Source organism: Mycetomoellerius zeteki, unplaced genomic scaffold, assembly GCF_001594055.1.
Source record: "Mycetomoellerius zeteki isolate Tzet28-1 unplaced genomic scaffold, Tzet1.0 scaffold188, whole genome shotgun sequence".
NCBI lineage: Eukaryota > Metazoa > Arthropoda > Insecta > Hymenoptera > Formicidae > Mycetomoellerius > Mycetomoellerius zeteki.
This window is the reverse complement of record NW_017256836.1, coordinates 1082271-1108795: the sequence shown is the minus strand read 5'-3', so window position 1 is coordinate 1108795 and position 26525 is coordinate 1082271. Positions and strand designations below refer to the sequence as shown.

Genomic DNA, 26525 nt, shown 5'->3' with positions numbered 1-26525 from the left:
AGCTACGCAGGCCATACCATGAAAATGCGCAATAAATATAATGTGAAAAAGAAAAATAGAGGTGGACAGCATTCACAATAGTTTGAAGAAACCATTTGGTTGACACGTGTCAGGCGCCTATGTCATGAAGCTATAGTTATATACCTAAAGTTGCTCAAAGATAAAACGGTCAAATTCAGGAAAAATTTTTTGTGACGAACTTTTCTCGATTTACAATTTCTCCATGACGGAATAAAAATATTTCTTAATAAAGTAGCAAATATTGCCAACAAAAAAATATGTGTCAATTAAAAAAAATTCTTTTTTTCTGTTTGAAGAGTTTAAGGATTTTTTTCGACGAACACGAGCTTATAAATCGATGGTATAAAGTTTGACTCTTGCTGGCAGAAGATCACGGCAATTGCGGAATTAATTTCCGGCTTTATGAATATCATTAATTTGATTAGATCCGATGAAAATGCTGCAACACGTGTTCCTTGCGTCGCGGTTAAATCGAGCAATCACTGACTCTGTCGGTGAGTTACGGTACGGTAATCACTCAAAGGATTACGAGACATGGCTGCGAGAAATGTGTCGAAAGGGTCGAACCCTTTCGCTGCTCAAGGAGATGCGTATGCTTTCCGAGGGCAGGAAATACATGCTCCGCTCGGCTTCCGCACGCATATGCGTGACAGACACGCAAGCGTGCACGCGTGGCGCTATTCTTACCTCAATAGAAATTAAGGTGATCACCGAGAGATACACACGTATACGTATGTTTTGTAGGTATCACAAAAACATTCATGATCTTTTTGAACTATTGACTGTTGAACGACGATATCTTTCAAGGAAAAATGTTATTGAATTCTTATCGGAAAAAGAAATGAAATTTTATATCAATTTTCGGAGAAACGTGCGCTAATCTATTTTCCAGAAAGAGTGCCTCAGTCATTATTTTTCTTTTTTCAATATTTCAAGAAAATATAAGAAATTTTTTATTAATTTTTTATACGTTGCATGATAATAGTTTTACATTCATACCTCGATAGATCTATATATACGATGTTATTGATGACAAATCTACCGAATATACAGCATGTGTACAAACGTGAGATTTGATTAGATTTTGCTTTCAAATACCAGGGAAAAACTCATGCGAGGAGGGTCAAGATGCACGTGAATTCGTTTTTCTTTACCGTTGACGAACCGTCCTTCGGCGTCTCAGTTTTGCCGTCCTTGTCTATCCCGAAATAACGTTTCGTACGAAGTATGGGCGTTCCTTCGCACTACTGCCAGATGCGTGGGTGGTGGCAGTGAAGAAGAGAAGGAGAACGTGAAGCGAGCGAGCGAGCGAGCGAGGGAGCGAGCAATCATATGGTAGCACCGACGATAGACCTTCCTCCTGGTCTGGCTTGTCAGTGCTTCATGAAGTGTTGTGCAGTACCCGTGCACGATCCCTGACCGAGCATGACCCTGACAGAGTCCGAAACCTTCGAATCCCTAAGTGATAACTGAAAAGTCCTGAAAAAGACCACGAGATCTCTTCTAGCGATCTCCTCTTCGCGATATGGCTACGACGGAGGTGATAACAGTGCCCGAAACGTGAGGAAGAAGAGAAAGCTGCTATCATAATGTTTCTATCTTAATTGCTGCATGATCGAATAGACCAGAATTGAGATCTTGATGATCGGTCGTCGTCAATGATCTCATGAATCATGACTGACTATGTTAATTAAGTGTCAAACGGACGCGGATACGTTCTTATCAATAAAAGACACTTTAAGTCTGCAATGCAATTATCGATCATCCTAGGAAATAAAATAATTTGTGTATAATTTGTAGACTGTCTTATTCTGATCAATGAATAAGATGCTTATCTCTACAATCTTCATAAAGAAATATTTTTTTAATATATGATGACACATTTTTGTGTGGAGAATATTAAAGTCCTGAAAAAGTATAAAGATGCGTGAAATAATTACGGATTATAAAATACAGATGAGCTATGCAAAGAAGATATTATGAGTTATGTACAGTTTAGAAGAAAAACAAGAAGAAATAAATTGGCAATCTCTTATGAAAGATACATCGTTTATTCGGTAGTGTCAAACTAACATGGCTTGAAGTTCATCATAAATGTCTTCTCTTTTAAATATCGTTCCTTAAGGATCATCTTAAGTAAATTATAGAACGAACAAAAATTGAATAATGAAAGGCTGTATTAACGATGAGACATTGAAGGTGAGTTTGTAAGCCGCGTGATAAATCGATTAGACTTATATTTGCATACTCGTACTCTCCAGCGTACTATACAAAATTGACTTACGTCGAAAGAGTAAATCTGTCTCACGAAAATTCTACTTTTATACCGACTATTTCCATTTTACATTTCCACAATGAATATTTTCAGGGCCTGTAAAGAACGGTTTTTATATAAACGGATATTCCATTACTGATATATAAAGCAATCTACATATATTATATTTGATAAATCGATAGTACATATAGCGTATATTAAAATGCCTCTTCTATCTTTCTGCTCTTTCTTTCTATTATTTAACATTTAACGATATATGTTATTATGATTAACAAGCTATTTTTGATTAATTTGTTCATTAACTATGTCGGTTGATATGGTTTATAAAACTAGAAACATTAAAGGTTGTTTTAATGAAATGAAATTAAGAAAAAGAACGTAAACTTGAATTATTTTAAATAAAAATCGTCTTCCAAAAGTTCTAATCTAAAAATAGGTGTAGATATCTTAGATCCCAACAATAATTTTCTCCTTCCATCCATTTATATACTTATATATAATTTTCTTATATATTTTTCCTCGCTTTATTATCCTAGGAATTATTAGAACCAATCTTGGATAGCAAATAAATTTATCTTTCCTTTAAAAGACAAAAAATTCGAGAAATATAAGTAACAACGGGATGAATTAGATGTAAAAAGTAAGCAAAGAGGGAGAGTCGAGTCGTTTTTCCAAGCAAGAACCTCTCGATTGTGCTCGCGTTAAGCTACATCTTTATAGCCTCGAACAACGCGCTACATTCTGGATATAGCGTGTGCCACACATGTGCGCGTTTACAGGGGCACGTGCACATCGCCGGATACAGGCTTCTTTTTATCGGACCATGCGTCGCTGCAGGTGCAGATGCAAGGCGCGACGCAGCGCGGCGTGCACCGCGACGCTCGCAGGAACAGACCTCTATTAATAGCAACGAATGTGCGTGATTTGTTCGGGAAAGCGCGTTTAACTTTGGAAGCGGTACTATTCGACTTTCTGCAAAATATGACAAACATTCGGTATTTTCGAGAATTTTGTGAGTCAAGTGAATGCGATACAAAAAAAAATATTTACGAAGATGCGGAATATCTGAAGTATTTTTGTGAAACGATCGATACGAGGAACAATCGAAATAAAAGACATTGTCACGCTTAATAGATTTCTTATTTGCGAGGTACGTCATTACCTACACACGTAGCAATCATTAATGTAATATATTATTTCCGTTTAAAATTATCTCTTTCAGAATAAACAGACTGTAAAATGCAATTAATTATATCTTCTGATGGCAATCTATGAGTGTATAATTTTTATTAACTTTTTTATTGTCGCTTTCCCGACATTTAGTAAGTAAATTTTTAATATAATTAATAATTCGTATCTCGAATCTTTAATTCTATTATATTAATTTAAAAATGTACATTTTTACAATAATTAATTAATAATGGATCCTCACGTTATTTCACTATGTTACAAATTAATATCTGATTCTGTTAAAAATGAATATTATAAAATTTCCGTTTTTTTAAATTTTATAGACACATAATAACAAAATTATTGCCTTTATCTTAAAAAAAGTTACATCCTGATAATCCACAGTATTGTGTATATTAATGTACCTATACTGATCATAATATATATCGCATATTTCATTCCTTTAAACGCATAATTCGGCAAAAAGTGTTTATATCAAAACATTCGACTTTTCATGGGTACAATCACCCTATTTCCCTCTCTTTCTCTCTCTTTCCCTCTTTCTATTTATCTCTACCTCTACCAGGCACACGTTCTGCCTCTCCTGGTCGTACGAAAATAGTAACCGTTGCGGCAACTATGAGAGCAGAAAATTGTCGCTGCATCGCATATTTGCTGAACTAAATTCGAGGAAAGGCAGATTCCCAGCTAATATCATTAATCACAATTACGTGAATTGACAAAAATAATTGTAATGTATGTCTAATAAAACGCGGGAAAAAGTAGACTATAATTTGACATGAAAATAAGCTCCTTATACGTTAAAGATATCGAAATTATGAATTTTACGAAGTTCGTAAACTTTGGAAGAAATAACTCAAGTGAAAAGATAAATTGTGTCAATTAACAGATACTAGGATTTTAATTATTACGACGTGCTTGCGCATGGGAAGAAATCTTTTCATAAAGAAGAGATTCCCTCGTAAAGCAGCTTGATAGGTAGATGCTATTATACGAATAATAACGGCGGATGCGAGATACGGGGGACAACGTGATAATGTCGCGTGTATATAACACGTGAATGAATCGTATTTGCACTCGACCCCCATTTCTTCGTTCTCCACCCCCTTCTGCAGACAAGTGTAAACGGGTCGTGTCCCCCGTGCGCGCAATGCGCGCCTCTCACCATGCTAAATATAATATTCGCGTGTATTTTCAGCGATGAATGAAAGTGTCCGGCGAACACTTGCACTTTCCCGCGTGTGATTTTCTGAATTAGCAGAGAGATAATTCGCGATCGCGGTAACGAGCTCTTTCATCGAAACTTCAGCATGAGTTTTCGGTAGCAAGCGCCGCGGGATCAAACGCGTAGGGAACGTACTAATAGAATCTGTATCTGAAAAGCAGAAGATTCTAAAAATTCGGTATTAAGAGAAATCTGCAAAGAAGTTATACAGAATACCTCTTTTTAATTAAATTAAATAATTTTTAATTAAAACAATGAAAAATAGATGTCTTCGTGAACTAGTTATAAATTATTTGTCAAATAATCTTAAAAATATCTTATATCTAAACTTTTTTCGCGTAAATTTTTCTTCTTGTCAGATACAGAAATATTTGTGTAATAAAATAGTATAAAAATAAATTATAATATAACATTTTATATTGCAGATATCCTTGGCATTCAACTAAGTCCTTTTATAAAGAAAGTTATCATGGCAATCGGTGAGTTTTATTCTTTCTTGATACAATCGCAACGGAGATCGCAGAGATCGCATACAGATTTCAGAATTGTATTCGGCACGCGGGACACGTCGTTCACGCACAATTGTGCATCCTTCACATCTCTCATTTTCACTCGCAGACAAACAGTAGCCTGCTCGTAACATTTGTCAGTCGAAATCGCAAATGTAATTCGTAATGTGATTTTGGCACATTTTTACTAGATTTAAATATGCAAAACATAAACCATAATATAATTCGAATATTTTTTTGCTCTTTATATTAATGATAAAATTTTTCAGTTACTAAAATAAAAAATAAACGTATATATTTTTAAACACTTTACTTAAAATTTTGAGGCTTACGTCATTTATGCGGACAAAAAAAAGAACGTGCTAGTGACGAGAGATAAATAATGTAATTAATGGATAAAATTTTATCCGAATAGCGAGCTAGACAAATTTATCCCGATAATGCCCACCGGACTCAGCGAAACGGCTCACACATCAAGGTGCATTTCCGGCGCAGCTACCGCGTATTTCTGCCGGTTTATCGAGTGGGGGAACAATACAACGTCCGGTCCGATGTATCCCCCCACTATGGCCGAACCCAATGGTCGTTGTAAGACTCGTCCATGGTGTCCCATGAACGTAACACGAGTCTCACAGTCACAGGTGGACTCGCTATTAGCCTAGTCGTGGCTGTAGCATTAACTCGGGCCTCAATAAGAGCAAATGTTACTTTAAATGACATTTTAATCTCAAATTAAACGAAACGTTTCCTTTAAATCACATGTGCGATGCCAATATTGCAACGGTCGGCAGATCTTGTTAAAAAAAAACAAAAATTAAAAAAATTAAAAATACGGCATTTAATATCTAAATCTTCATTTAGATTGTAATTCATTTAGGTTGTAATTCGCGATGTGAGTGAATCAAAGATCAGATTCTGTGATTCAATGAGACATTAAAGAATGCTACATTAGACTAATTACTTAGACTAATAATTATCCCTTGCTGTTGATGATTTAAACGCGGTTAAAGTGATTGCGCGTGTAAGTGAGAGATTTGTTAATTAATATAACGATATTAATTATACAAAACACATAGAATCCTTGTGTTAATTATAAGCTAATGGTAGACATCTCATGAGGATGTATACCATCTCATGTTTTTTCCAACGCCGATTTACCTTAACATAGCGTTCGCTGTAGCAACATGTACGAAGATCACATCACAACAATGATTCAATAATTCTTCGTAAACGACCGAAGAAGAAAATATTCAGTGCGTGAGTTAAGGTCGTGACCTGGATCCGTTCGATACATATGTTTACAGATAATCCATCGTACTTTTCACTATCTGGTGGGGCATCGTCGTCGAAAGCGGCAACGACGACGACGTCGGCATCCCCGACGTCGCCCAGGAGTTTTTCCGCCTTATTTCGTCGAAGGATCTGCAAGATGGGCGCGGCGACTTCATCCCAGAGTAGCGTCCTGATCTCGGAATTTACGTCTAACGTGCATCATGAGGGTCGCGGCAACGCAACAGGCACGTCAACACCGTCGACACCAACGGAGGAGCGCGTTCCGATGCTGTCGCAAAACGGCGCGATCCATCCCGGATGCGGCAAAAGGAGGAGCTTCCGCAATCTCTTCCGGTCCGTGAGCGCGAATGCGGAACATGAACGTACGCAAAAGTTCCTCAAAGGCGACCCGAGGCCGTCCGATGTTGCGCCACCGTCACCGTATTTACCTCACAGGTAAAATCATTTTTTTTTCTCATGAATATCGAGAAACACACAATCTAAATTAATTTAATTTAATTTGTTCAGCTATTTATGTTTTAATTTAGTTATATACATTTTGTTATTAGGAGTACGAATTTTGAATTGTCTTCTCGACGCAGGTCACATTCGCACTCCGAGAAGGATCGCCGTCATCCAGGTCGGACCAGACGAGTCTTGAAATCTGCCAGCGAACTTCTGTCTAATGATATGATTTATTGCGGTGTAGAGAGTAATTCCAAAAATCAAAATGATGGCGATAATGATAACAGCAACGACGATGATGATACTGCAGAAGTTTTCTTCAGTATGGATGATGCCAGGTTAATAAGACAATTATTACTTTATTTTTCTGAAGGAAGTCGTCTTTTAATTTAACGATTTAACCAGTTTTAATATAATTAATTTATATCTTTGTAATTAAGCTCCAAGTTTTATTCGTTACATCTTCAGTTTTATTACCAAATAATTTGCCGTTAAAAAATAATTTATAAAAACTGAAACATCCTGTATATCCTAAATATAGAATAGATGTTTCAAAAAAAGGAAAGCTATAGAATAATGAAAAATATTTTACAGATATTACAATGTTTCCTCTACTCTTCCTACAACGACCAGTCGAAGAAGGCATTCGATTGGCACTTTTCTCGGAAAAGAAACAGGAACATCCGGTAATATTGTGACTCCTGAACGACAAACGGGAGGATCCAGAAATCTGTTGGAAGCAGATACAGTGGCAGCTTCAGTACCACTCGACGATATCGATGGTGTACATTGCAACAAGGACAAGCAACCGTCTTGCAACAGGACCAAGCGAAGAAGACACAAGAGCTCCAATAAGGGTGAGTACCAATCGAATATAGATCTCAATTCTTCGTGAAGCTCTCGTTATTAAACCTCGCTATTCTGCTGTTCAACATATATTAATAATGTTTATAGATTGTCACTATTGTTAGAATTATAATTAGAAACAGAACAAAGTTTAACATAAATCCGATTCAATTTCAATTTCAGTCCAGGTTTCATTTGAAAGTATTTTATTTCTTATAAAAAATTTGTAGCTATCTTTAGACTTCGACATAATAAAAGCGGAAATATTTCCGCTTTTTGAAATTATCGTGAAAAGTCAAATCTCTCTGTGAGATATTCAATTCTATCTTTAGCAATCTCCTATAGCAATAATCCTATTACCAACAATCAAGTAAGTTTCTCTTCCTAGCATTTTTCTTCGAATTGAAGACGCCCTTTGATATTCAAATGCCATAGAATCGCTGAGAAAATCACCAAGTTGCGCGAGTCGCACGAATTCTTTCTCTATCATGAACATTGATTGCTATTCCTATTCGAGAATAGCGCACTCGTTTGAAGAGTTCTCGCATTCCCACGTTCCATTTGTCGCACGCCCGCATAAAGGCGCGAATCACGCCTGCTGTGTCATAAAAGTCGGAGCACTACGATACAATTTCGATCGTTCCATCGATTGTTCTCCAATTTCTATTCATATGACACTTTCGGATCACTCTGGCTTTAATTACGGCGCTGTGAAGTGACAATTGTAGACAGTATTAAATTTATTGGACAACTTTTATAAAAGAGCTAAGTACCTCTATATGAAAAGAATAAAATGACCTTTATTGCATTTAAATTGATTTCACTAATCAATCTCAACTTTCTGTTAATATCAAGTACATCAAATCTCTTACTCAATGAAAAAATTAATATTATAGAAAATATTATTTCAATAAGTAAGTAACTTCTAAATATTTTAGACAAAATAAAAAATTTCTTTTAAAAAAGATTTTCCTATTATAAAAATTATTTACAATTATCTAATATACTATAAATCTATTTACATTTATACTAATTTTCAAATTATATTCAGAAAATCTAAAAAAAAACGCGTATTTTGTTGACGATTATATTATTAAATTTAATCGTACATATTTTATCTAAGAATAGATATCGTACACGCGACGTCAGTATAAATTACTTTATTAGTTAATTCAATTTGCCTTTAAAATTCAAAGTGAAGTTAACATAAATAGCATATAAAGGATATCCGGCGATCTCGCGATCACGTAACGGATAAAATCCGGGACCGGTTCGCAGATGAACGCGCACATAAGTCAGATGAAGTCCGCCCCGGAAGTTTAAAATCTTTAGTATTCGGCGAACAACTTCATTGTTTTCCAATGGTCGATCGTGCCGGTCGACACACACGCGATAATAAAACTCCAAAATTTACGATGTTACGTGAGTAAAGAATTTTCCAATGCATATAAAACGTTCTTCTAACAAACAAGTCGAGACCTTAACTTTGTAATAAATGATATATATATATATGGTATATATTTTGTAATAAATAAACAATTATAAACGTGAATAAATTTATAAACCAAGCTTTTAAACACCGATAAAACGAAAAATCTCATTATTAACTTTAATCCCAATAAACTTAACTTTCTCAAAGTTTAATACCAAAATATGATAGAATAAAAAAAAACCTAAATGTATTAAATATTAATGTTAAAGAAAACTTAAGAAAAGTAGTGCGATTTACATTATTTCACCGTAAATCTATTAATTTTAACGAATCATGTTGTGCAATATAAGAAGTTTACAAAACTTTTTAATAATTATCCAGGATTAATATTTCGATTAGAAGAGAAGAACATCGTATAAAGAATATCTAATAAAAGCATGAGCTACTGAACCATCTCTTAATTAAGAAAGTCAAGCGGGCGAGGTTGTAGCACATGTGCATTTAACAGCGAAAATATGATCTTAACCAGCATCCGGCCGCGCTTTAATTACAACCGGAAATGAATTGTAGATATTCACGCAACAGTCAAAATTAACAATTCCATCTGCGATACCGGCAATAAAATATGTATAAATAGATAAGACAAAGACATTCTATGAATTAAATATAATATTCGAAACTATTCTTATATGATATAAAGATATAAAGATAAAAAGTTCTGATTTAATATAAAGAAACTTTTGTAGCGCAAGAGGAATAATTAAAATTCATCTTTGTAAAATTGTTTTCTACGACTATTCTCGAAAGTTGTGTCAACAAGCGTTGTATACTTTCGAGAAATAACATTTTGCACAAATATCCCACGAGAGCAATTTGTCCATAAACGGTCGAGCGTTAATTTGTTCTTTCAATAAATCTGTCGTTTACGATGTGTCGTGGAAGGTGCGGAGGATAGATAACCGAACGTGTTTGTGAAGTTTAGATTCGTTTCGGAATGTGTTTTCACGTGTCTTCCGTTATAAGCGTTGCGCAGTGTGTCGTTGCTAGCACGAAACGGAAATATCCGTCCATATGTTGACACGAGGTTGCAGACGGTTGTATTGGCGCACATCCTACGGCTTCATCGAAAGAATACGTTCCCCCATGCCATAAATTCTTCCCTCTCGTCAAGAGAAAAGACCATTCCAGAAGGAAAATCACATCTTGCCTTGCAGTTACAAACAGACATTGACAAACGTTAGTCAATATTATTTAAAAAAAACCGTATGAATTATTTGATTAACTTCCTTTAGACAAAGCCCCGCACAAAACGACTTTATTTTTTGTTTTTGTCTTATTTTTTATGTAGAATTATCTATTGGCTTGTCATCAATAATACGAACCACTTTATATTATATAAGAAAACGAGAGTCAGGTTATGCAACGTATTTTACTTCTATTTGCGTAAATCTACGGAAATGAGTATGTTAAAAAGATCAACTTGCAGCACATGATATCAACAAACTGGGTATGTCAAGCGATAAACTCAGCTCACATAAATCTACTGAAAGACGGAGGTCAGTAACCGCGGGATTAAGCATTCTGTCTGCATGTTCGATTCTATCCTCATATTATTTACCGGTCGTACTTCCTGGTGTTACACCAGCACAGATCTAGCGCTTCCGGCGCTGACAGTTAGTTTCCGTGAGGCATCTCGATCTCCCCAACATAATAATAAATCAAGAAGCATCAGAAAGAGTTAAGAGCAGCTAGTCTTAAGTCTTAACTACTCAACTAGTCAAATTGTAACAATTAAACAAATCCTTCGTTATTTATCGAAAGGATATAATGAAAGATGAAACATTTTTCACATTAGAAAGGATTATATAGCACATTTTAATAAGCAATATTGCGGTCTTGAACAGAATTTACACACATTTGTGTTTATTTCCATTTTTAATAAATACTTAGAAATAATAATGTATCTTTGTGCAATTAAGCGTTAATAATTATTCTTTCTCTCGAGCTCGAGTTCTAAAGTTGTTTTGATGTTGCGTTTGAATTGTAACAGAGTAATTAAGTAGTAGCCGAGTCTGTGCATATTGAACCGCGTTCCACTTGCATCCATGCGTGCTTCTACTTTGTTCAGATTTACTACAGATTATCATGGAAGCAGTCATGCACCGTAAAAGAAACGACAAAAACATCCGGAAGAAAAAAGGGATATCCTCCTGCTTCGATATTTACCCGTGCTATAAATGTTTACGCTTTGAGATTTTATCCAGAAACCGGAGTAAAACGAAGCTTTTGTAAACTAATGGAAAGCTTGCAACTGTTAGTTGCTTACACCTTTCATATCCCGATATATAATATGATAAATATTTTAAGATCTTTAAATATTCATGTTATGATAAAAAAGAGATTAGTGGAATTAATTTTTAAAAAATTTATATGAATAACTTTTTCAAATATATTTGTATCAAAATATAAAATTATTTATATATCGTTTATTAATGATTTGTTATATAATAAATTATTTATTAAAATTATTTAATTTTACCATTAACAAGCAATAAATTTAGTGTAAATATTTTAAAATATTAATTTCAAATAAATGAGATTGTTAATATTGCCTCATAATCAAGTTAGATTATGACACCAAGTTATAGGCCAATATAAAACTATTTTTATAATTTTTTAGAAACATCAGAATTATTAAAATAATGCCTAAAATCGGAAAGGTTCAAAAACTATTAGTGTAACTTGTTTTGGAAGATCAACGAAAATTTTTCTCATGAAAATACATATTGATTTTACTTGATTCGAATCGTCAATTTAGATTCGTGCTCGAAAAAGGATTCGAGAGCCGCGATCGGAGTTGGAACGACCATCAAGTACATAAACGAGCTTTGATTGGTCAATACGCGATGTCCGGTATAACTACGATTTATCCAGCGAACCAAAAGTCGCGTGTCCGCTTCTCTTCGATAATTCTCTCTCGCTTATCGATCCCGTGGATCATCTGCAAATAGACTGAACTGCATTTATCGTTGAACTAGATATATGTATCTCGGTATTGCCAAATGAATTTTCTCTCAAACTCCATTGTATGTATTTTATGAATTTTTACTTTTTTTACTGAAATAATTGAAATAAGAATCAGACTATACAGATATCATTATTATATGATAGATCCATTATTGATATCCTGCACAAAAAAGAAGTACGATTTTTATATCTTTGCAAAATAAGGATAGTCTAATTTATAATTTATTAACAATAATAAGATTGAAAGACCGCTAATATTAAACATAATACTTTAAATTAAGAAGCGCCATAACGGTCAGAACGTTAAGATGTTGAACTTATAATTTATTATTATTATTATTAACTTTATTGAGTATTAAAAAAACAATTCTTTAATCATTTCTAACTTAAACCAATTCACATCTAATCTAATTAACTTTTAATTTTCAAGAAATTTTTCTTCTAAAACGCCGCATGAAATAAAAATTTATGAAAAATTTCTACCCACGATATTTTGCATGTAACAGGATCCATAAATCTGAGTTACCGTTTCGTAAGTAACGTTGTTTACAAGATATATCGGTAATATAACGTATGTATACATGTGCACTTATGATAATGCAATAACAGTAAATAGCTTAGTGATATTTCTTCTCACATTTATATTCATAATCCCTTAAAAATATGTAAAAAAATTGAAGAAATCTGAAAAAATCTTGTCATCTTAATATTAAATATAATATATGGAATTTTGAAGAAGACACATCGTCATCGTACTTTATTGTAGGATTTTAAACATTTCTCTACTGGCTTTCGCAGTATCCGATAACGTATTATGTTTCTTTTTTATTATTTAATTCTTTTCACTTTCAATATATATAATAATTAAAATCTTATTTAAAAATTTTACTATATTTTTGTATTTTGTATTTTAGTAAATATGACATTTAAATACAGTAAGATAAATAAAAAATGTTTCATTTTGACTTTTCGAGACTAACCATCTGAGACAATTTTCTGTTATGATGTAAGTATGGCAGAGACTGAAAAGCAATATGGATGGAACATATTTATCTTGTGTAGCTTAAAATGAAATACGCGTTCCGTTATATAGTGAGACACTATTTGCTTTAAGAAAAAATATCATAGCGTATCGTGGCATGACAGTTATATCTACGAATTATACTCTTATGAGAAGCTTCTCGCATATTCAAGTAAAAAAAGAAAAAACCTTAAAATTACTTTCAAATAAATTTCTTCCTTAAAGCACTCTTTATCCACGCGAATCTTTTAGCGTAAATTTTTCCTTGATAGAAATATCGAAAAATATGGATAATTTATAAATTACAAGAAAAATTACTTTAAAAAAAAGATATTTTTTTAAATTCTTCAAGGGTGTAATATTTATGTCTTACAACAATAGCATTAAAATAATTTTCAGGGGTAAATTTGAAGAGATTATCTATAGAAATGTCTGAATCATTCTGGCGCCGGATATATCTAGCTTACAGGATATTTGAGAGAGGATTTCTAGGAAGTTCTAATGAGCTTACTGAGATTTAATCTTTCAATAGACTTGGCATGGTCCAAAACAATGATGCAGCAGAAGCCGAGAAGAATAGCTTATTATCCCTGACCACAAATTGAAATTGTACTTTTATCGTTTCGACTTTCTTTATTAATGTACGTATTTATTAATCTGATGCGTGTAAGTCTTTCGTAAAAACTGAGATTTTTATTTAATTTTCATTACTTTTAACTTAGAAATTATCTGTCCCTCAATATTTTTGATAAAGAAAAATTTACTTCAAGTCAATATCCATAAATAAAAGATAGCTCGACGAATTTGGAACGTCCTATATAAATCGCAAATTGTATTCCAACAAAAAAATTTTATCACTCATTATTTTCCGTAATGGCTAATGATTCTCTTGTCAGCTAAGATTTCCGAGAAAGCGGAGAACCTATAAACGCCGCTGACTTATCATCTTCTGTCCCTCCAAGAAATTTATAAACAGCACATATGCGCCGAATGCAACCGTTATGTGCGTTGGTGTATATAAGCGATTTCTTACCCGTTTTGCATTCCCGCAATATCCGTCGTGTTTCTCGCGACAGAAATATCCTCAACATTCGTTCTTTTACATTGTTATTTCTAGGATCGAGGATAAATGCACTCATAAATAATCAGTTAAAAATATTATTAGATAATTCGATCTTTTGGTTCAATAGAAGCGTCATTTTCGGCCCTTTTAACTTGCACGGATCGCGTAATGTGTTATCGTAGCTAATACTAATTAATCTGAATTTTTTCTTCTTTATAACATTAACGTTACAAAATGTTCTTGACTTATAAATAACCACAAAGATTGTAGCTAAAGAAAGTTTTAATTTTAATTCTCTAGTTTCGTCAGATTTAGAATGAGACATTGTCCGTTCTAGTCTCAACGTATCAGTGGACCGTGCCCAACGTGATATGCAAGTGCGATAGAGATAGTTGCCTCGAGTAAGATACGGGGAACTGCTCTCGTGAACCTCAAGAGACAGTCAAGACGATTATTATTCCCTCGTCCAAGGGGTCGAGTGACTCAGTCTCCTCTTGTAATCGGATTAATTGAAGCAGCCTAATTTCTGTATCAAATGTGCGGTTAAATATGCGGTTAAATATGTGGCGTGTACTAGAAATAAACGAATTAATGTGAAATATTGTGACTTTATATATAATATATATTGTTTTCAAGCATATATTAAAAAATATATATGTATAGAATATCTTAAAAATATTTTCCATATACAATTTATAGTTAAAAATCAATATGTATTTGCAAGGGTGAGAGCTCAGTTGCAAAGAAAGAACGAAAGTAATAAATTAATGATAACCGAAAGAATGATATGCAGCGAAATAAAATATTTTTTTTTAAGATAAAAATACTAAAATTTAATTTTATTATAAAAAAAATCATCAATACATACATATAGTAAAAGGATTAATTATTGACTAGAATGATAGCGATTTAGGGATTAAAGGGCAGTGAAAATAAAAGACTTGATAAATGGCCGGCACTTTCTTTAAAAGCTGCGTTATGCCAGTGGAATTTCGATTCATCACTGAATGGACCCCCTGTTTTATGTCTCCACTTTTAGAAAACTATGAGATCCAGGATAAACGGACAATAAAAATGTTGAAAGCAGACAAACTTCACAGATAAAAAAAATTCTTCCTATTTCAATTAATTATTTTTTTAAATTTAATAATTATTAATAAAAGATTTTTATTTTAAACTATTGAGAATTATCCCGTTAAGTAATATAAATCTTTATACAATTTAATTTAAAAAATGAACAAACCCACAGGACATAAGAGATGTCAAAAATACAATTTCTGTTTAGCCGCGGGACACGCTTTAGTACGTTCTGCGCGACAATTATAAAAATTATGTTCTTATAATTATAAAAACTTTTTTGTTGATTACATCGGCATGATAATAATCAATGGATCGCCACGTGGTTCCAGAAAATCTCTCGCTACGAGCGATGCTGTCTTAGCGACGCGCCTGCGCCAGACATGAACGTCGAGACACGATGGTCGGGTATCCTCGAGAAATATTCGAATGTCAGCTCAGTTCCATCGCGCCTTACGCTAGAGATCGGTTTTACCCTTGTCAACTCCAATATACTCTTCTCTTTTTAATTTTTTTCAACTAAATATCAGCATAAAATTGATGAATTTAATCTCGCGAATGCAAAGAAATAATATCTCTCTCTCTCTCTCTCTCTTTCGTATTTTTATTAAAAAATATTTTTTATATTTTTTATATTAAAAAGTGTTAAATATATAAAATTTAAAATTCTTACGCTTAATTTAATTTATGTTTTTAACATAAACGTCTCAACAAATCAGTCATTGAGTGATCATTAACTTCAACTGTGAATAGTAAATTTACTACTTTTTAGTGGTTCGAGATGAATGGATGGAGTCGATGAGTGCATAGATTTTAGTAGTGAAGTGAAAATGAGAATAAAAACGGAAGATTATTACGCCAAACGGAGCGCCGAATATTTCGGTAATTATCTTCCGATATTATTTTTTCAGTTGTGATGATAACTTTAAGTGCTTGATTTAAGAGAAAAAATATAACAAATCAATTTCTAATAAAAAGTTAATTCGGAAATTGCTGCTGCAAATAAATAAAAATAAAATTGATACAATATTATTATATACAAATTTTGAAACATTTCACATATTACATAATTATATAATAATATTTATTATAATAGAGAAATAAAAAAATAGAATGTTTCTTCGACGCACACGTGTTTGCATCTTTCACAAATTCTTTATGAAGACGTGAGCTATCGCATCCCGATGCATTCAATGCAGGATACGTGATATGTTAATGAAATGCAAAACTAACTGTGTGTGAGTCGAATGCAGATGAGATTGAAGTAGCATCAGATTTACATAGACTATTTGTCAATTCTTTGTTCAAAAACTGCCGTGTTCTTGTATTTTAATCTTAAAATTAATTTAATTATTTATTAACTTATTTTCCTCCTAATGTAAAATTTTGTAAATTAAATAAAAGATTAAATTTTTATTGGAGTTAAAATTTTTAAAAACCAATAAATTGGGAAAACCGGCTTTTCATTCAAAAAACATTAATATAAGTTACATGATCAATAATAATAAATATACATATTAATTTTTATGTCTGTAATTTTTATTTTTATTTTTTTCTTTACTAAAAGAATGTTTATTTAAATTTTCATATTTAATATAAATAAAATTAAATTAAAAATAATAAAAAATATCCTCAGAACCTTTTTATAAGAAATAGGTTATTTATAAAATTGTGATTAAAAATCTTATTTCAAAACGATTCAAAATATTGTATGATTATAACATAAAGTAATCTAGACCAATAAATTATATTTTGAACAAATCCAAACAGTGCAAACGAATTATATTGGGGAAGATAATGAAGATTTAATTCAGTCTATCGCCACATATTTGGCCTATGGTTGTATAATACCGTCATTGTTTGATATAGTCAGCGTTAGAAACGGACGATTCGGATGGAGAACTCAGAACTTAACATGCACCATACGTACAGAAAAAATTATAGGCATCGCCTAATTCGTCTTGCCGAAGCCGAGCGTGAAAACAATGTGCGCGGGGTGGGGCCTCGAAAACGGTACGATTTCCTTTCGAGAGTGACTTTGAGCAGTCGCACTTCGACATCCGCGGGGTCGTCTTCGTTAGAAGAGGCAAAGATTTTTTCCAAAAAAGAAATGTTATCTAAGTGCGCGAGAATTGCACAACTGCCGGTGACATTCAATTGTGATCACGAGTAGAAGATTGGAATTTAAACTCAATTAAAACGAAGGGTGTGACAAGAAACGGGGATAGTGAATTTTTCAACGACTTGTCTTCTGAATCAAGAGCGTTCACAAGAAACGATGGTCGATATCTGCGCTAGTCCTCGACTGCAAAGACGAAACCGGCCAAACTTTTTAGATCTTTCCACAATAACACGTAAGTCGAAGTGAGAGGACGTGAACTCTCGAAAAATGCAAATGCATTGCGTGTATCAAGTTGCGAAAGAGCGAATCATTGCGTCTTGGTGTAATCTGACATGCGTCTCTTCGAGTGCATTGATCTTTTTACAGCAATTATCATCATTCAGGAGCGATTCGCGACCCACGTGCGTTACAAATCGACTGTATCTCCCGCGATATTATCATTATGGTTGCTAAGTACTACTGATAGTTAAAGTTAAAATAAAATCCACAAAACACGAAATTATAATAATACAAAAAATAATTATAATGATATAAAATGATAGTAACGTAATAATTATATGTAAGTATTTAATATAAAATGTTTCGATAATATAAAAAAAACAAATTTGAAGAATAAGTTTGAGATGATCTTAAAATTATTTTTTGTTACGATCAAGATAAGAAAAATACTAGAACTTTTATTTAAAAAAAAACATACAAACAGTTATAATAAATAACTTTCTGGTAAATATAAGTAAATAAGATAAAAAGAATGCGCGTTGCGTGCAAAAAATGTTAAAGAAAGTAACATTAACGCAATTAAGTAATTAAAATTCTATGTAGGGGCTATGTGATATATATGAAATTTACTTTGTGTCTAAAATGAATTTAACTTAGCCTCGCGAATAATAAATCCAATTTAAAACCGGAAATACCGAAAACGGAAGCCACGCGTCTTCCATAGCGGGAGTAAAAGTTGTTGCGACAGTTCGTTAGTAGAATAAAAACTATAGAATTTTTTTTTCCTTCGTCACTGTTATGAGATATTTACATTGACTATAACTTTTATTAGTTATTTTTATAAAATATTCTATAAAAATGTGCGGGAAATCAAAAAAAGGTTGTATATTTTTAATAACATTTTTTTGAATCCATCAAAAACAATTTTTTTTAAATCCTTTCTTAAAATTTCTTAAAATATTTTTTTGAATGTATATGTCAGAATATTTTTCACAAAAATGTTCTAATTAAATAAATAGAAAAATGACATGTAAATATTAATATAAATGATTATTTGCTTCTATCGACATTCAATGGGAGCGAGATTGGCACACGTATTCTGTATCCGTGTTATGTATCAAGAATATCACGTTAAATTCATTCAATTGATTCAAGTCACCAGCTGCATGGTGTACTAATTCCGCGTTAGAATTTTATGAAACCGTTTCATCATTTTATAGTCATTATTCTCACGTGTAGCACGAAGTAGTCGCGTTATTTATGATATTATTTCACCCACATTGTATTACAACCATATTGCGTGTTCTGTGATGTGTGTCACAGAAAATTAAATGCATTCCCGCGCGTCACGACAAAGCTAAATCAAGGTTGATTGTGACACATATACAACATTTCGAAAATTCAAGAACTGTCAAATAGGACAGCAAATTAATACATAAAGAAAAATCCGAATAAATCATTAATTGATTTGTTGTAAATAAATAAAATTAAATAATTAAACCTCAATATTATTTTAATACTATCGTCTATCAATAAAACTGTCCAATCATTTCTACTTCCAGAAAAATATTTTTTCTGGACACACTATCTGTGTTTTTTTTATCTAAAGTTATTTGTAAACTTTTTTTGTATGTCCCCATATGAAAAGCAATCTTACAGATACTTGAGCCAATTAATTTGATGTTTCAATTGCAATTGTTTCAGGGTCGCATTCAGCTACAGTCTTATCAAGAGACGGACACGCAGAGGACGATGTCGTCTTCGTCTCTAGCAAGGAAAGCGAGGCTTCTAATCTGTGGGTTAACTACCTCACCGCATGTTTCGAGCAAATCAGCCGTCAACAAGGACGACCGCCGTTCAAGTAAATATAAAGCGAAATGTTTTTTTTTTCGTGTCACATTTCGAATAAAATTTCAACCAAAAACATTTCTCAGAGTACGTCACATCGCGATTGAGGAACCGATAGCACCGAAAACAGAACAGAAGATCCGATCTTCTCGCCTTCAGATCGTCGTCGTGTGCCCGGTATTGCTAGAACGCGTACGGACCAACCCCGAGCACGTTGTCCATCTGACCAATCATCTGGTCCCCGAAAAAGTACTAGCGATGATGTTGGGTGTTCATGACAGTCACATCAACGACACTTATAGATCCAGCCTAGTTTCCTGTGATCAGTGGCGAAAATTTTTCGTGAAGGACCAGGACGAGACATTCGTCGGAGAATTGTTGGGTGCCGCGGTTGCCATTCTAGGCACTATGCCGCCGCCAGCCCTCAGAAGCGACAAAACTGCATTTTCCGTGCACCCAAAGAAGGTCAAATTGGTGGGTTTCATTTATTATATGTCTACAAAGAGAATTCTAAAATGTTTTAAGATTGCAGAAGATATTATATATACAAAAAAAACATAGCAAATCACGAAAAATTTATCATTGATTAAAGGACATTCAATCCTTTTGAAATATATTGACTTCATAAATAAAATAGCTAAAAGACTTGTTAAAAAATAATAATGCTCGAATAATAGGGAAATATCAACTTTACATATTTGTATATTTTTATCATTTGCTCATAGAACATATGATGATTAAATAAAACTTTACATAAAAAACGTTGAAACACTACAAAATAAAAGAATATGTGCACTGTTCGCAGGGACAGAATAGAATAATCGTTTTATTAAACGATCCGTTGAGTCCCAGAGATAATGTCTCTGTGGTCGTTGATCGTTGCGGCGACGCGATCGACATTAGCAATGTGAAAAGAAGAAATCCTTACGCGCTACAATTTTCAATACCCGAAAGATGTCTCGAAGTCTCTATGTTGGTCGGCGTGAGAATAACGAAGAATGGATGTTCGCTCGGCGTTAGACAAGTCAAATGCGAAAGTAGACTCAGGGAATTAGATCAGATTCTCAGGGCGCACGACAATCCTCTTGAATTTATGTGCCAGGTAATTTGATTCGAAGATTTATACAAGAATTAATTTAATTTAATATTGGATTTTAACGATAATCTATAAACTCAGCTATTTTATAAAAGAAATATCAAAGAATTCATTTTTAGTTCCATCATTTTATCATTATTGTTGTAAATAAATGATCAACAAAATGTTCAAATATTTAATTCACTATTGCCTCTTTTCTATTTATTATAGACTTTCGGCTTCAGTTCTACTGACCGGGAAAAATTTGACAATTGGATGGTCCATGCATTTCAAAAAAATATGCCTCCTCATTTCAATCTTTTATCCACTCCGAACGGTATAGTGCCCACCCATAAAAGTTGTACGAGTAAGTAGCCTCTATATAATTGAATAAAAGTCATATACTCTATATACTCGGTAGATACTTTTATGTCATTGATTCATTTTTTATTATTTTTTATTATTTTACGATAATAGAGAGGATAAAAATATAAAATAGTGTGCGAACTTTTTGAGACAACACTTTAAGCGATCACGATTCGAGAAAAAGAGAGAGCTTTCCGGGTTCGTTTTAGGTCCAGAAGAGAATCCAACGTTGCTACATTTCGCCGCTCGTTTTGGCCTGGAAAAACTAGCGTGGCAATTATTGGAATGTCCTGGTGGCGATCTGGCTTGCGACTTGAAGAACGTTTCCGAGCTGACACCGGCTGATCTTGCTGAGCAAGCTGGACACGCGAGACTAGCCCATCAACTACGGGGCTACATGGTACAAAAACTTCACCTTTAGACCAACGTCGCAAATAATCGAACACAATCGGTACTACCGCGATATTTTATTCTTTTCTCGAGGCATCCGCTTTATAAATTTTCAAAATGTAAAACGCACACCTCGAAAAAGAAAATACAAATTTTATTTAATTAATACGTATATTAAATGAAAGTTACTTCTCATTTATTTATTTATTTAATCTCGAAAGATTCAAACATTTATTTTATTGTAATAGCAAAATTTTGACGAATTCTTGAATCCCTATTTGGAGATTAAATGAAAAAAATGTAAGAAGTAAATTTTATTTTGATATATTAAATAGAAATTAACTTTTCTTTTTTGAAGTCTATCTTACTTTTCTGGGAACTTCTTTTGCTTATTTCAAAGCAGAAATATCTTGGAGAAAAAATTCGCGCGAATTTGCATGTCACTTAATTTAATATAATCTTTGAACCATAAATGGTCGATAAGTTAAATTAATGAATTAATTCTACATTGCATGTTTCAATCGTAACTTTGGATTCCCCTGGGCAAAACTTCAGCAAATGAACGAGTTCACCAACATGTACAGCTATCTCAAAGTTATGAGCCAGACGAATCGATCAGCAGGTATGAAGAAACATATCGCTACAATAATATTATGAAAATACGATGATTCTGCTGTTCCTTGAGAATTTCGAAGTTTTCTTTAGCTAGAATATTTAAAATTTATATTATGGTTTTATGTATAATAGGTACAAGTTATTTAACGCAAACAGAAAAATATAATTTTACATTGAAGAAGAAATTGAAATCCATGAAATAAAATTTTTATATACAAAGATTCGTTTTCAAAACTATAAATTAATAAGACCTATTTGCTTCAAATTCGTATAACTTTCAGTAATACTATAATATACGTGTATAAATGCCTCATAAATTAAAAAAGAATCTATGCTTTTTATGTGACTTCTATACTTTTTATGTGGCTTTTTGCATAAAATATCTCTGGTACAAAAAATACTGATTCGCCCTATATTTAAAGATGCTCAATAAAAAATTTAAAAAGAAGTCGGTCTCAATAGTTTTGAGAGGAACTCGAGAGTAATACAAATGTATATTTAGAAACGAATTCAACCACTGACATCTCCTCGACGACGGTCACAAACGAAATCAATAACGAAAAAGAAGATTATTGTCGACCAAGGCCTTTAAGCGAGGCTTATTCAGTACCACCGATCGCAAGACCGGTAACAATTCTACTACCGAATCTGCAAACAGCGAGTACCTCCAGTACGACCACACACCCCTTAGCCGCAAATTATTCGATCGTACCAACACCCACGCTAGTAATTAATAACCAGCTGCCGTCCACACCCACATCCACAACCTCAGTCACGTCAAACGGATTGAATACGCCTTTCCAGGACTACATGAAAATGCATGCTGCTGGTAAATATCTTGGACTGTCGTACACATAATTCACTGCAGACGATTATTATATAATAATTATATATATATGTATATAATTTATAGATGGCTCTTTTACCACGAATTCTTTTCATCATAACGTAATTGGCAAGTATTTAAATATTAATATATATTTTATTTATATCGGTGTTATATTCTTAAATGTATAATTTAAAAAATTCAATAATTCTACATAAAATTAGAACAATTATTTTGTCACAATTTTTATCTAATCACTTTCAAAAGTAAATATATAAAATTATAATTAAAGGTCCAAAAACAATTACAACGAATACAACGAATTATCCGCCGTCCCGAACAGACACACCTACTCGCCAAGAATGTCTTCAGGAAAGTTCCTCAGGAACACGAGAGGATAATTGCGGTCAGAAAATATGTCAGAATCTTTCCTACGGCAGAACATCTTCCAACAGCAGTACCAGATCTAGAGAACCGTCAGGCCCCCAAGACGAGCTCCTAGAAATCATAAACGATTTCAAAAACAATGTCTTTACGATATCCGAAGTAGAGAGGCTCGTCGAAAATTGGCAAAAGCGAAATGATGTTCAACAAAGTTTTAAGGACAAGCAACGACAGCTTATGGCAATGCGAGAGGAATACGACAAAATACAAAAACGAATGAAAGAAGAAATGAAGACCCCAACGCCCTTCGACAAGATACGAAAGTTCTTCTCCAAGGGAAAGAAAGGTCGCTTTTAGAATTTATAATTGTGATTTCCGAAACAGAATAACTGAAAAATTTTTCGTTTAATTTTTATTATAGAAACAAAAGAGTCTGCTGGAGTTGCCACCGATTCTTCTACGAACAAATCCGAAAGTATTAACGGCGGATTAGCTGATCGCAGGCCTGTCAGCAGTTTGAGTCTTCGTAGCGTCTCCAGTAAGTAAATATATAACGTAATAAATTACATTATCTAATTATATTAAATAATAATTCAGAATATTTGTAAAAGCGTTTTTTTAAAGATGAGCTCAAGTTCTAAAAGAGTCTTACAAAATATTTAGAAAATGATTCAGAGAATTGTATGTACTTAAAAATCTTTTAAATATTTTGTACAACTTATAATGTTGTTGTGTAAATAATTGGATACATTGTGCTTTGTACAATTCTACAAAATTTTTTAGGTTCATCATCATCTGGTAGAATGAGCACCGTCAGCGGTTGCAGCGGTGCAAGCTTAGGCGACAGTGGAACTCATTCCGATTCCGAAGACAGAAGAGTACGTGAAATATTACAAATCAGACAAACAATTTAGCTAAATAATTATCAATCAACAGTCTAGAAAAAAAATTACAATCACTAAGTCGCATGTTTGAAGTTTTAATTTTCGATTCAAAAACTCTATGTTCTCCATACCTAGAAGTCGTGTTAATTATTAAAAATAGAATTACAGAACATCGTAATCACATTAGACACAATACGTCTGCCCGTTCTGTCATAACCGAACACAGATTGCAGTATGATCACGATTTTCAATGGGACAACATAAAAATTCTAGATGAAGAGCCTTGTTATAGAAAACACTTAATTTCTGAGATGCTCAATATTAAAAAGCAGAAAAATAGCCTTAATTTACAAACCGACACCGAAGGTCTCCACAAAGCTTACATACCTATTGTAAATAAAGTATAACTTTAGTCTGTCTTATCTCTCAGTCTGTGCTGATCCGTCTTAGCGAACACATAGTTTAGTTTCATATAAGTTTTATACATACGAAACACAAATGTTTTATATCTGCGATTTTGAACCATGGTTGTTATTTATTCCAACATACTTGTTAATTAATTATGTTGCACACGACCTTGGTGAGTTTTTATTATTAGAATTTCGACAAGCTATTTGACCTGATTGGATTATAAGAAAAAATATCTTCTTGTCCTCTTGATTAGATACTTCAAGAGATATTGAACACACTCGGTCATCCAATCGTTTGTGAGCAATGTCGGTTTCTAGATGAAGACTCATTTAAGGTTTATTATAATGAATATGCAGGCACTTGTATTGATTATTGTAAGACACTCATATCTGAAGAGGGCTCAATCTAATAGCCGAAACATGTTATCATATTTTCTAAGTAAATTTATATATATATCTCTTGTTATCATATTTTCTAAGTAATTTTATATATATATCTTGTTATATTCGAACTTACGTTGAAATTCTAGAAAATTATATATATGTTTTACATTTACAATACTAAACGTTAATTTTATTTGAATATTGACTCTTACTTTGCCTTTGTTTATGTATTTATTAATTTTATATGAAGAGTCCTTTTACCTATCTTTTAAAAATTATTAAAAATAGTATTAATATCTCTCTCTCTCTCTCTCTCTCTCTCTCTCTCTCTCTCTCTCATCCAAAATCGAGTATTAATTTTATATTTGAACAAAATATAATCTTCAGAAGATATTACATATTTAAAAGAATATAAAATAACAATAAGTTTTTATTTTATTAAGTTAGATCTACAATTTATTTTTAGCTCCAAAATGTGAGGGATGAGAAAACTAGCATGACGTCCTACGAAATACCACCTGCGCCTAAACCTTTCACAGGCAGGTCCTCACCGGCATCTGGGTATTCCCCATCACCGAGTCTTTCTATCGCGTGCGATCTTGATCTCCGACAAACACAGTCACCATCCAAAGCCAATGATAACGAGTATTACATTGCGTTTCCACCGTCGGGATTACCTGTTCATGGTAAATTAATAAAATCTAATATTCTCATTCCTATTTATTTCAAACGTTATTTCTAATTATTCTGAGCAGTATAGCAATTGAAAAAGAATATCCAAAAACTCGAGCATTGTTCAGATGTCTCAACAGTATCTTATAAATATCCTTTAGTTATTAAAGATGCACTTAGTCACTTAGACAACTACATTTACAGAAATAATTAAGATCTCAAAAATAAATAATTTTCAATTCAACTTTCACAGCGTTTAAAACGGACGGTTCTCCGAGGGAACCAGGTACGCCAAGTTCACCATGTGAACATCCAATGAATAACAATTACGATTTCGTCCAAAACGTCGCCGTCTCATCGGATAAACGCCAGGAAGAAATCGAAACGACGAAACTTGCTAGTAACAATAGCTACACGAATATCGATCCGACAGCATTGATTTTCACTCCAATCGCACCGCCGGGAATGTGCATCCCAGACTACACTGGTAACGAATCGACGTCCAACGATTCTGTTCACGTGGATCGGGAAACCGTGGAAGAACACATTAATGATACCGTCGAGGCGTGTCCCAACACCGCGAAAGTGAAGCCGCCGTTCGTTCAATCTGCCGTTGACGAGGTTGACTCTGCGCTCGCTGTTCGAGGTCAAGAGACTGCAGAGACAGTACGCAATGAGGAACACGTACCGACGAACTCAGCAAACATTTCGAAAAACATGAATGAGGTCACCGAGACTAAAATGCCAGAATACATGAACCTTGCTGTTAATATGAGTCACGATGCTGTCAAGGTTCTCGGCGCCATACCAAAGAAGTTGCCTGCACCACCCGTGCCACCGCGAGGTGCAACTTTTCATACCGTATAATTTCACACGACTTTTATAATGCGAAGGCAAAACTAACCG

General features: G+C 33.4%; 1 protein-coding gene across 2 annotated transcripts; it reads left to right on the top strand.

Annotated features, from left to right (window-relative positions):
* The first annotated feature begins 1412 nt into the window (after positions 1–1412).
* stumps (DBB domain-containing protein stumps) lies at positions 1413–26525 on the top strand. Of its 2 annotated transcripts, XM_018446782.1 has the most exons (18): positions 1413–2220; positions 5138–5191; positions 6526–6949; positions 7063–7296; positions 7553–7815; positions 19470–19626; positions 19700–20087; positions 20419–20715; positions 20920–21055; positions 21264–21454; positions 22000–22066; positions 22562–22888; positions 22973–23014; positions 23178–23615; positions 23691–23807; positions 24053–24147; positions 25414–25633; positions 25873–26525. In XM_018446782.1, exons 2-18 carry the CDS (start codon positions 5182–5184, stop codon positions 26484–26486), a joined length of 4020 nt encoding a protein of 1339 aa, XP_018302284.1. In that variant the 5' UTR covers positions 1413–2220; positions 5138–5181; the 3' UTR covers positions 26487–26525. The 2 variants fall into 2 exon arrangements, with proteins under 2 accessions (XP_018302284.1, XP_018302285.1); XM_018446783.1 differs by lacking the exons at positions 1413–2220; positions 5138–5191 and having other exon boundaries at positions 6516–6949; positions 7096–7296.

Coding starts and splice junctions, on each gene's coding strand:
- stumps (XM_018446782.1), top strand. Junction 20,088..20,418: donor ACCCAAAGAAGGTCAAATTG/GTGGGTTTCATT, acceptor CACTGTTCGCAG/GGACAGAATAGAATAATCGT. Junction 21,056..21,263: donor CACCCATAAAAGTTGTACGA/GTAAGTAGCCTC, acceptor GGTTCGTTTTAG/GTCCAGAAGAGAATCCAACG.